At 38.0% G+C, this 13,079-nt stretch overlaps 1 protein-coding gene across 1 annotated transcript in view; it reads left to right on the top strand.

The window, feature by feature from the left end:
- Positions 1–11,295, top strand: part of LOC140070980 (mucin-5B-like) — a 65,258-nt gene extending 53,963 nt beyond the window's left edge. The window contains exons 21-29 of the mRNA XM_072118151.1: positions 493–690; positions 1,487–1,646; positions 1,935–2,063; positions 4,031–4,115; positions 4,452–4,483; positions 4,811–4,963; positions 7,505–8,593; positions 9,851–9,959; positions 10,939–11,295. Coding sequence (XP_071974252.1) covers positions 493–690; positions 1,487–1,646; positions 1,935–2,063; positions 4,031–4,115; positions 4,452–4,483; positions 4,811–4,963; positions 7,505–8,593; positions 9,851–9,959; positions 10,939–11,110 — 2,127 coding nt within the window. The 3' untranslated portion in view covers positions 11,111–11,295. The remainder of the gene's footprint in view (positions 1–492; positions 691–1,486; positions 1,647–1,934; positions 2,064–4,030; positions 4,116–4,451; positions 4,484–4,810; positions 4,964–7,504; positions 8,594–9,850; positions 9,960–10,938) is intronic.
- The last annotated feature ends 1,784 nt before the right edge of the window (positions 11,296–13,079 follow it).

The raw sequence follows: 13,079 nt of genomic DNA, 5'->3' as shown, positions 1-13,079 counted from the left end.
GGTCAGCATGGCTGCCTCGATCAACACATTGCACACGGGAGCGTGAAATTACAAATGGAGGTTAGTCAAGCATGACTAATCAACCTGAGCTGGATCACTCATACACAGCAGCTGGATGGTACAGCAATTGATTTTTCTGTCTGGCAGGGAGAAAAGTGATTGCATCATCATCTCCTGCAGACAAAAACTCACAGGCTAGGAGAAGCGTGGAACCATGCACTGAAGGAGCCATAGAAGGGACAGAGCTTCAGTATCATAATTTTATATCTGTTTTATCAGCAAAATCACTCAGTACAGGGATTAACCAAGATGTGAACTGACATCAGTGTAGATACAACATTTTTAAGGTATGTTTGCTTTATAATGCATCAAATCAAATGGTAGGTTTCCTTTAGACTGGCTGAATATTAATAACATGATGATTAGATTCATGTATAAAAATGTTTATGATGCATTGATTATCTAAGAAGACTCCTTGTACTCTGCTTTCAGGGGGCTGTTTGTGGACTTTGCGGAGATAATGATGGAAAAGGGGGGAATGACTTCACATCTCCCTGGTCACAAGGATGTATTCAAGAAGGATCAAGAAGTTCAGAGTCGGCATGTTCCAACAGTCCAACAAAGCTAGCCTGGGCCCAAAAGCACTGCAGTATCATCAAGGGTGAAGTTTTTTCCTCCTGTCACTTATCGGTATGCAACCAAAGCCATTACTTGAAATTACTTACTAAAGATTGATTTTATTAAACTGTAATTCTGCCATTAAATTGGGTAAGTATCAAGTAGGTGGTGAGGTAATAAATCTTTGTCCAGGAGAAAGTAGACTCCACACAAGAAAATGATTTCCGATACCACCCTACCTGCCTGTCTTGGCAATCTATTATCATACCACATACTTATGTCTCAGTATGACTACCAGAAGCTGAATCTCCTGGGCCCAGATGTCAATACTTCACCATGTTCCATTCATAATACTTGTTATTATGTGGTAGTTTATTTTAAACGCTTTTTCTTGAGATATACAAACTTCCAAAACATGAAGTCCAGCTCTCTTGCTTCCTCATAGTATTATTTAATTATCCACTGACAACACATATGGTACACTGGCAACGCGTTTTTGGCATTAGTAGACACCCTTACTCATCAGTTTCCGATTCCAGAAACAAATTGAAGATGTTCAAGTACATGGAAGCAGGAGAGCTGGACTTCATGTGTTTCAACTGGATGTGGACCTAGGAGGTGAGAAGTGAGCAGTGCTTCTGGCATCTGTGAATTGAGGGTGTGATAAAAACAATGAGCTTCTGTTGATTTATCCTAATAGTTATACTAAAACTTTGGTGGTCCCTATTCCCACACCTAAGTATACTGATAGATCATAGAGACAGCCTTTAGATTTAGGCTACCATTTTTTAATGTTTTTTAATTCATTATTACCTGCATCTTAACATAGAGCTTGAAAATCTTAGTGTATATTGCCTACTCTCCGCAGGTGGACCCCATTCCATTCTTTGACACTTGTGTTGCTGATACCTGTAGCTGCAATAATGATATTGGAGACTGTGAATGTCTTTGTACCTCTGTTGCTGCTTATTCCGCAGCGTGTAGAAGACATGACATCTGCATAAAATGGAGGACTCCAAAAATCTGCCGTACGTTTTCTTTAAGTGATTTTCCAGAATGCAATAAGATTAACTTTTAAACTTTCCTCCGTTAAAGGGCAGAGATGAGCGGACTCGAACATCCGGGTCCAAGCTTTGGGTACACTCATCTCTATTTAATGGTTAAAATACCGGACTTAGATACATTGATTCCGCTCCTCTGATGCATCCATTATATGATTATTATAAATAACTGTTTGATATTAATATTCTTTATTATAGTAAGCAATTTTGGATATGTTTATGTAGTTGCATTATCTAGATCTTATCTTTTCTCAGCTTTGTTCTGTGACTACTTCAACAAGGAAGGTCATTGTGACTGGCACTACAATCCTTGCGGAGCTCCATGCATGAAGACATGTCTAAATCCTGCAGGAGAATGTGAAACTATGCCAGAAAAGTTGGAAGGTATGTAGATATATATACTGTATGTAAATATATATATATATATATATATATATATATATATATACACTCACCGGCCACTTTATTAGGTACACCATGCTAGTAACGGGTTGGACCCCCTTTTGCCTTCAGAACTGCCTCAATTCTTCGTGGCATAGATTCAACAAGGTGCTGGAAGCATTCCTCAGAGATTTTGGTCCCTATTGACATGATGGCATAACACAGTTGCCGCAGATTTGTCGGCTGCACATCCATGATGTGAATCTCCCGTTCCACCACATCCCAAAGATGCTCTATTGGATTGAGATCTGGTGACTGTGGAGGCCATTTGAGTACAGTGAACTCATTGTCATGTTCAAGAAACCAGCCTGAGATGATTCCAGCTTTATGACATGGCGCATTATCCTGCTGAAAGTAGCCATCAGATGTTGAGTACATTGTGGTCATAAAGGGATGGACATGGTCAGCAACAATACTCAGGTAGGCTCTGGCGTTGCAACGATGCTCAATTGGTACCAAGGGGCTCAAAGAGTGCCAAGAAAATATTCCCCACACCATGACACCACCACCACCAGCCTGAACCGTTGATACAAGGCAGGATGGATCCATGCTTTCATGTTGTTGACGCCAAATTCTGACCCTACCATCCGAATGTCTCAGCAGAAATCGAGACTCATCAGACCAGGTATTTTTCCAATCTTCTACTGTCCAATTTCGATGAGCTTGTGCAAATTGTAGCCTCAGCTTCCTGTTCTTAGCTGAAAGGAGTGGCACCCGGTGTGGTCTTCTGTTGCTGTAGCCCATCTGCCTCAAAGTTCGACGTACTGTGCGTTCAGAGATGCTCTTCTGCCTACCTTGGTTGTAACGGGTGGCGATTTGAGTCACTGTTGCCTTTCTATCAGCTCAAACCAGTCTGCCCATTCTCCTCTGACCTCTGGCATCAACAAGGCATTTCCGCCCACAGAACTGCCGCTCACTGGATGTTTTTTCTTTTTCGGACCATTCTCTGTAAACCCTAGAGATGGTTGTGCGTGAAAATCCCAGTAGATCAGCAGTTTCTGAAATACTCAGACCAGCCCTTCTGGCACCAACAACCATGCCACATTCAAAGGCACTTAAATCACCTTTCTTCCCCATACTGATGCTCGGTTTGAACTGCAGGAGATTGTCTTGACCATGTCTACATGCCTAAATGCACTGAGTTGCCGCCATGTGATTGGCTGATTAGAAATTAAGTGTTAACGAGCAGTTGGACAGGTGTACCTAATAAAGTGGCCGGTGAGTGTATATATATATAAATGGAGCCCCATGGTAGATAATCTTGTGCTACAGTTGGCTACAACTTAGATACCATGCTCAGCGGCAATTGGGTTTCAAGTACACCTTTACGCCAAATAATAACCTCTGAGGCTACTGTCTACAGAAACCGAAGTATATAGAAGTATTGTTGTACATTATATGAGTGCTATAAACAGTTAAGAGTAAAAAAGTCTCAAAAATGTAAAAAGATCTTATATATACAGAAAACCATAAGAACCATTTTTTCTCCTTTGAAAAAAATTAACCATAAAATGATCAAGTTTACATTCAGTTTTTGTATTAAGAAAAAAGATTTATTATAATAACAAAAAAACAAAGAACAACTTTAACTCAGTCTGCAAAAAGCAAGCCCTCCTGCAGTTCCCTTTATTTAAATTACAGATCTGGCCTTCAGAGTATGGAAATACAAAAGAAGGGTTTTTATCTTGCAAAAGGGGGGAAACCATAACATAAATGAAGATTTGGAATAACTGTAGTTTTACTGACTCAACCAAAGGTTTCTTTTTTTGTGGATATTAATATTTTTTTTACTTACCCCTGTTTATTTTTTAGACCTGTTATGGTAAATGTTTGTGATGTCTATTTGAGCAGCACATTAATGTGGTTTCCATTGTATACATTTTTTAATACTTTATTTCACATTTTCCTAGGCTGTTACCCACAGTGCAGTGCAGAAAGACCCTACTTTGATGTGGAGAGCCAAATGTGTGTCCAAATATTGAACTGTTCAGTATGGTATGTAGCTTTACCTTACCACCTGTAGATGTATAAACTCATGCAGCCAGGATGTACAGTAAATCTCCATCTGATTGAATTGGATGGATTGTTAGGTGAATAATCTGCAGCATCCTACTGATACAGCATAGTGTATGGGATTTATAAAAAAACAAAAGTCTGCAAAAAAAAAAAAATCTGCAGTATGTTGATTTTAAAATACAACTTATCCCATATTTATGAACTATATATTACTGTTACTTTACGGCAAATTGGAATTATTAATTAAGTTTTCACTTAACATGATAGTAAAAGCTTCCTTCCCTTTTTTTTTATATTTTGCTTATTTTCTAAAAGCAAGGACAGACTTTGCGATGAACAGACGAAAGGTAATGTCATTCTTAAACTATTTGACTTAATATAATAGAATATACTTAATAGAATATGGTATGATTCATAAAATACACTACATGCACATGATAAGGTTCATTGAGCAATCCGGTCAATTTTAAGCTCCATACTGAGTTAAAGGGCTTCTGCTAAATTGTGGCTCTGTACAAGGTCATAGAAACGAGATTGAAAACTGTAATATTTATTTCAATATCAAATTTAAAAAACTACAAAAAAATTGAAACTCGAAAAATGGAAGAAAAAAGTCCAGTTTTGGGCTTGTTTAGGATGGATATAACATTATCGCTTTCTATATTACTCGGCAGAATGCTTATGTTGCTATTATGGAAAGACTTACCGTGACGGACAACCACTCATAGAAATAATCAATGGACAACTGTGTGTATCTGGATATTGCTTGCAGGGAAATATTATGGAGTTTGAGACCATTTGTAAGCCTCTGACATCTGCAACTACAGGTATAGCAAAATAATGTGATATATGTACAAAACATGGAACATTATCTGTTGTTTCCACAAAAGAACTGTTTTAATGCAGAAATATGTTGAACTAAAGACATAAAACATATCTTATCCCCAGGGTAGTCATCGTTTTAGGACAATTATTTTAATATTCCATGTCTTTATTTGTAGAGGAAAAACTTAGTAAAATACTGAAGGTTTTGCATGGATTATTTGGCCTAAAAACAGCCTGATAGTTTATGTTTTTTAATGTTCACATTTCAGCAGCATCTCATTTTCATCAAAGGCATGAAAATACCTCTTTTATAGGGTTCACTATCTGTTCGTGTACAGTGTTTGAGTGCGTCCCACGTGACCCGGACGTATTGCCGGATTGGTGGTCGGACAGCTATTCAGCAAATTTACGCCTCTGGCTAATTAGCCATGGCAATGAGGTGTCACCCTTGGCCAATCACAGCTTTAGCTAGCTGGCTAGGATTTTAAATTTGTCAGATTTTTGTTGGGGTCATGCGGGATGCACGCAAACCTGAACGTAGAGTTCAGGTCCACACATCTCTATCAGTCATTCAAAATAGGTAATGTCCAGACTATTGTGCCTTCACTCCATGTCACTTCTATAAAGCATATCTCCAAATGCTGTTAACAATAGCACAGGCAAGATGGCTTCCCTATAATCATGTACAATATAAAACAAACATGCAAGAAACTCGAAATGGTTAAATCTGGTTAAAATAAGTAAAATAAAGAATACATACCATAAGAAATCCTTATTAATTATAAGAATTTTCCCAGAAAAAAACATTTACGGGAGATATGAAGTAGCTCCTACCTCCTGGACCCATACCTACAGTATCTTTAAAGTGAAGCCCCAAAAATGCTTCCCATAAATTCAGATTTTAAATGTTTAAATGCTGACTGTTTTACAAAATTAGTGTAGGATTGTGCTTTTCTTCTTAAACCCCTATAGAAGTGCATTTAAGTTATGGACACACTGGGAGGTATTTATAAGGACTTCTACGCCACAAAATTGGTGTAGAAGCCTTGAAGTAACTGCAAATGCTAGCACATGCGAGCGCCGATGTATGATAAATACCCCCCATTGTATCTATTTACTAATTAAAGGGGTTGGCCACTTTGCATGAGGTTTTTTTGTATTGTATGTGTAAGTGTGGGGCAGGATATTAGGTAATTTACCAATATACCTCTAATTTATGTTCTGCTCCGCTTTCTTGAAATGTAATGTAAAGCCTCTTTTACCTCACCAGCCAAACATTCCGTTCCATAAAATGGCCACAGATGGAGGGTCATGTGATCTCTAACTATCCATGAACAATTTTCATTAATAGTATCATAAGGTCCTGGAAGGCGATTTTTTTTTAATGGACATATAGGATCACATGACCCTCCATCTGCAGCCATTTTATGGATAGGAATGTCTGACTGATGAGGTAAAAGACAGGAGGCTTCAATTAAAACATAATTAAAGCAGTGCAAAACTTTTCATGGTTTTATGTTGGTAAATTACCTAATATCCTGCCCCCCACACTTACACACACCTTACTAAAAACTTGAGGTAAAGTGGCCAACCACTGACAGGAGGGATAAACTTGTGTGAGAAGTGTGGCATAATTTGTCCAAAGACTGTCTAGACACATTTTCTATCTGTTTAAGAATCTTTTTGGACATGACTAATAAATAGAAAGGGTGTGGTCTTGGTCTTTGTTAGCACATGACATATTTTGATATGATATATTTTGGACTATTGGTTAAGCAACGTTTAGCCTCAGGTGTAGTACAAATGTCAGACGGTGGCATTCATTGGCAATCTCTCTATAAGGAGAACACCTACTGTCTGACCCTAGTCAATAGCCTCTCACACAGCCAATCCAGTTCCCTACACTGTACTGAGGAGACCCAAACAGGTCGAAACAGTGCTGTCTACAGTTGGGAGTCTGTTCCTTATGGGATAGATATACTGGTTTGGCTTAATCCCACATCAAGTTTTTAGACTTCTTGTAGGTCATACCTGGTTTTAAGGGGGCAAAAGGTAGCAAAAGGAGGTATTGGTTTCAAGGTAGCAAAAGGAGGTATTGGTTTCCATTAAACACTTTGGAAAACGTATTTGCGTACTTCCCAGTGTAGTAAAGATGAAAGCTATAGCAGAGTTGGGTCTATGGTGGAGCAATGTTAAGTCACTGGTAACACCTCTAGTAGATTAGGTCTAGTTGATTATGACATTGGTGTTGGAGAGATGGACCACAGTTACATAAAACATGGATCACAGTTATGGCACAGATGTACCACAGTTATAGAAGACATGAAGTAACTGGGTGGTATAAGCAGAACAACAGAATGTAGGAGGAAAAAGGAAGCCAACCTTTATGTTCAAGTGATGTTAAACTGTCTGAGCTACTTCTAAACAACCATGGTGGCTGATTTCGCTAATAATTTCTAAATAAACATAAACTAATAAAAGTAACATATCAATTTAAATCTATATTACAGTAATTTACCATTCTGTATCCTCTTGTTTTACAGCTTTGACTGTAACACCAAAACTTCTAACACCGTCTCTTCCAAAACAAACTACTACAGTTGTTTCTGAAATTACAAAAAAAGACCTTTCTAAATATACATATAGCACTCTACGCTACACTAATGCCTCAACAACAATAGAAAAGTATTCATCAACAAAATTTTTTCCTGTCAGTAGTTTAATTCCAAAATCAAGTCGTTCAGTTACCAAAACAGAAACTGCCTTCAGATCAAGAACTTTAATTAAATCAAAATCTACACCTAGAATGTCGCCAACATATTCTAGAGAGTTTGCCACAATGAAAACTATGATACGTATGACTAGGACTAGTCCTTACCGCACATATGCTAATTATTTTAAAACATCAAAGACTTCAAAGTTACATACTTCTACTCAAACAACTTCATTTCCACTCCCCACTACCACATCCACACCCTCTCCGCCACATACTATTCCTACTCTAACCACAACTCCTCGCTTATATTATGATACTAGAAAGACTACAACTCCCTTCCAAACACATGATTATGTTACGTCAAAGACAACAAAGTTACGCACTTCTACTCTATCCACAACACCAACAGTCCCCTCCAAAACAACAACCCACACACCCACATTTCCATTCCCCACCAGCACATCAACACTATCTCCACCGTATACTATTACTACTCCAATCACAACTCCTCGCATATATTATGATACTAGAAAGACTACAACTCCCTTCCAGACACATGATTATGTTACGTCAAAGACAACAAATTTACGCACTTCTACTTCATCCACAACTCCAACAGTCACCACATTTCCACTTCTCACTACCACACCTACACTCTATCCACCATATACTAGAAAGCCCACAACTTCTCCACGGACATTTGCTGAATATTTTAAAACATCAAAGACTACCATGTTACACACCTCTATCCAGCCCTCAACTCAAATAGTCCCATCAAAGAGTACCACTCTCTCTGCTAAATCTACAACAACCAAACCATCTACTAGGGAACTTTCAATGATTTCTACAAAAATGGGAACAACTGGAGGAAAATCAACTCTGCAACCAACAGAAGGAACACGTACCAGACCGATCAGTGAGTATTTGTCAAGTCTTTATTTTTACAACATGAAAAAATGTATGTCCAGTTTCCATACTACATGGACATGTGGATGGTAGGGGATCACCTTCTTCAATCTTCCGTCTGTAAGTCAGTGCAGGAACCTAATATCAGAGAGCAGCTTTGGGATTCGGGTGCTAGAACCAAGACAGAGAATGGTGATGGAAGACAGCCCTATTCTCTGTGTAGTGGCTGAGATTCCCATTCATCTGAATTAACTTAAGCTGAGATTCAATTACCTGGTTTTACCACTATGCAACAGAGCTGTTCATCTGGTTCTGTTCTCTGCATTGATCAGTTGGGTTCTACAGTTCCCATTCTCCCAATGTTTAGTGGCTAAAGTCAACGGCCAGCAATTAACTGTGAACATATAAGAATACACTACTTGCTATACTACTGCTCATAATTTTTCAAAAACAGTAAGGTATCCTTCAACAACATATATGGCAGTAAAACTCTCCTTTATTAAGACAAAAACACTTGACAAACCAACGCGTTTCACTCACGTACACCCTATTGTTCTTTTACCTATACATACCTGGCTTTGAGATTGGAAACTGTGCATTTAGGCTGAGACATATTTTATTCAAGTTTTGCCAGGTGGGCTGGATATCCAGTTATTTTGGGTGCAAGGTAATAATGATTTTACCAATAATGTATATATATATATATATATCACAAAAATAGCTAAAAAAAGATTCCTCTTTACTGAATACTAAACTCTGTTTTTTTATTTGAAAAAGCATTTGGCAATTTTATGGAGCTTTTGGGCAAAGTAAAATTAAAGCTTAGTTAAAAGTTTTCCAAGAATAACCCTCAGAACAGCCACAAGCAGTTAGTTCTATATCTTGTTAGCCATCAGAAGTCATAACTTTAGTTCATTTTTAATAGGAGATATGCACTGAAGGCTCCCGACCACTACACTGTTACATGAGACCAAATGCTTTGGCTTTGTGCCAAAGCAGCACCAGGCAGCGAGGTCTGAGTTTTGATCCTCCATGATCAATTATTGATAGCCTATACTGAGGATTGGATTTCAATAGTCATTTGTGAAAAATCACAAAAAAGCTCATCTGCTTGGGAGCAATAGGATTGGGCACGTTGGAATCCAACAGTCTAATCCTTCTTCCAGCTACTGGTCCCAAAAGCAGCAAAATCGGCCAATCATAATCTTATCTGGTTACCTTGTGCCTTGTAATGGTTCACTTTCATAATCTGTTACTACTTTTCCAGCTGACTGTCTCCTGATGTCACAACTCATGAATATTACAAAGGGTGACTGCAGAACACTGGACCCTGTGTCTATGAATTACTGTTCTGGCCGCTGTGCCACATCTTCATTGTAAGTAGCCAGCAGCATTCACTCTAGGGTTTTAGTTTTTTATTCTGATAACCTATTTCTTAATTAGTTTATATTCATATTATTTAGTACTAATATATTGATTAGCCTAGTTTTCACCAAGAGGTACACCAAGTGAATCAGGCAAAACATTTTTTTTTGCAACACAAAGGCCCAGATTTATTAAAGCCCCTGCGCCAGTTTTCTGTTAGACTTTGCATGTTTTTTTCAGTGCAAACTGCTTGCACATGTATTTATAAAGTGTCCGCGTCAGATTCATGAAGAACGTGCGCCACAATTCATGAACGTGCAGTTTGCACTGTTTTTAAAAAATGTGGGCCTGTATATTTTATGTTCTAAACCATTATATACTTTATCTTCATTCATTGATAAAGTTGTATGAGGGCTTGGTTTTTGGGAGAAAGCTGCTGTACTATTTATGGTGGTACACGCATTTTTTGATCACTTTATTGGTGAGGTGACTAAATACTGCAGTTCTGGAGTTATTTTTAAGGTTTTAATAAAACTTTTTTAAACTTGTTTTTTATTGTCTGTTCTTATCTTTGTCACACAATGCTTTATCCACCAATTGCAAAGACTTTTCATAGATTAGCAAGGGGCATATGTGACCACTAATTTTAAGTTTCTCGAAATGGGCCTTTGGTGATTGGAGACCATGACAAAGTGGAGATAGTTAAAAATTTTTTAGCTCAGTTTATACATTATAAGAAAGACAATCTGGCGTGGGTGGTGCCAGTGCGGGTCATGCATCCTGTAATATACTAGACTGGACTGGATGAATGTAGACATGATCCAATCTAAGTTCAATAAAATCAATGTGTACAAGGCTCCGGGATTAGATGGGTTACACCCCAGAGTTCTCAAATGCCTGTATAGTAAATCATAATCGATATCACTAATGATAGCAAGTAAGAATAATTATATATGAAATATAAATAACATATAAATCCTTTTATTCTAGGTATTCCCTTGTCTCTGAAAGAATGACACGAAAGTGTTCTTGCTGTATGGATACAGAGAGAAGCTCCAGAAGTGTTGAGCTCACGTGTCTCGATGGAAGTACAAAACCTTACACTTATGATCATGTAGATAAATGTTCATGTGTGGCCATAACCTGTTATAAGGAAAACTGAGGACAAGACCAGACTTGAAACCAGACCTAAATACTAAATACCGGGTAGCATTTACCTGTAATTACTACTGTATTACAAATATTCCATCATATTCTTATACTAGAATACAGACTATAATGATGCAATAAAAAAATGTCAGATTATGTTACAATTATTATCGTCACTGGCTACATGGTAATCGTGAATATGTGATAATAAAAATCTTTAAATAGACGTTTAAAGGGACTTATTGATGGCTTATTCACAGGAAATTGGGGTTCTGCTGATACAGAAATTACCATAAGTTACCACTTTGTAATAAAATGGGAAATAATTGGATCCAGAGAACTAAAACCAACTTCACCATTTTTATTTTGATATTGCTTAGGTCTCCGCTGCTTTCTACTTCCTGGTCTTGTTTTGCCATTAGGACCTGTCACCCCTGAAAAATACCCCCACCAAATATGTTCCCCCTAATCCTGTCCTCTGCCCCTTTATATTTATTCAATTTTTATTACAATTTGTGTGTGCAAAAATAGTTTTAATCGATCTGTCCTGTTACCAAATAAGAGGTCAGATCGTGGTACAGGTCCCCTGGCAGTCGACCGTATTCATGAGGGGGGCGGCCGACACACCTCCTCCACGCACCTGTCAGTCAGGGACATGTAAGAATCGCCAGCAGCAGCGCATGTATTGCACAATAACTGCCGGCTCTATGCGATGCGGTGCAGAGGGGGGTGTCGGCCGGCCCCCTCATGAATACGGCCGACTGCCTGGGGACCTGAACCACGGCTTACTACTTTTTCTTGTGGAATATTGAAAAATAAAGATAACCAGTGTGCACTTATTTTAAAAGTTGGGGTATCATCAACTAAAAATGGATCATATATACAGGCGGTAAGCTGCTGGAGGGATTGCATAAAGAACCAAAACATTTTTGTATATGAAATGCCCAGGATTTACTGCATAACAGCACAGCCGTCCTGTGGTATTGATTGCTGAAGCCAGGAGGTTTAGGCAGGGCTTAATAGCGAATCTCTGGCCACCGCTGCCAAAATGTGAGTTGATCATATCCCAGGAAGCTATCTAGTTTCTAAGTGACAACATGGCAACATTTATGAGAAATTATCTTCAAACAGGAAAATTTTTTTAATAACATCCAATTGAAGAAATGTTTACATATGGCAAATGAATGAAACGACTTACATACAAATTTAACTTAAGAACAAACCTACAGAACCTACCTACAGAGCTGCCTGTACATGCCAGGCACCGCAATACATGGAACCAAGGAGTACTCAGATAATAAAAATACAAATAGAAATAAGACTTATTTATGCATAAAATACCTAAAAATGTGATATATGGTATATGAGACATCTTGCAGTGCCCTTGCAAAAAAATCCTACCTCTAGAATTCGAAATTCACATAGAATAAATCTGAGTAACTTTGTTGAAGTTATATAGAATGACGATATTTCACATTTTCAGACCATGTAGAAAAATGTGTTAGAGATCAATATAATATTGATCTTTTTTGATCTCCAACACATTTGAAACATGTGAAATATTGAAACGCCACAAAAATGTTATTGCACAAAAAGGATTTGGACCAATCCAGTATAAAAATACCTGGTCGTTAAAGCCTTTAAAGGCATGGTCAGAAAGGGGTTAAAGTCCCCAAATATGGTACATATTCTTTTAACAAGAGCAGTAAGAGTTTTCTGTACTGTAAGAAGTGATTTGCAAAGCTGAACACTAGATGTCACGGTATGTGAGTAAAATAGATGGTTTCCATTTTTAACATTAACCAGAACACGTCTGATATGTCACACAATAAATTTTGAAAGCGTCCAGTGAATGGCACCAGTGATGGGTTTCGGTTTTGCTGCCTCCTTATTCAGGAATAAGTGCTGCGTCCGCCGTTCTGTCAAATGTAATAGTATTTGGGATGGTGGCCGACAGAACTTCTCGCACTAATGTGCACTTC

This window comes from Engystomops pustulosus, chromosome 7, assembly GCF_040894005.1.
Source record: "Engystomops pustulosus chromosome 7, aEngPut4.maternal, whole genome shotgun sequence".
Lineage (NCBI taxonomy): Eukaryota > Metazoa > Chordata > Amphibia > Anura > Leptodactylidae > Engystomops > Engystomops pustulosus.
This window is presented reverse-complemented; position numbering and strand designations above follow the sequence as displayed.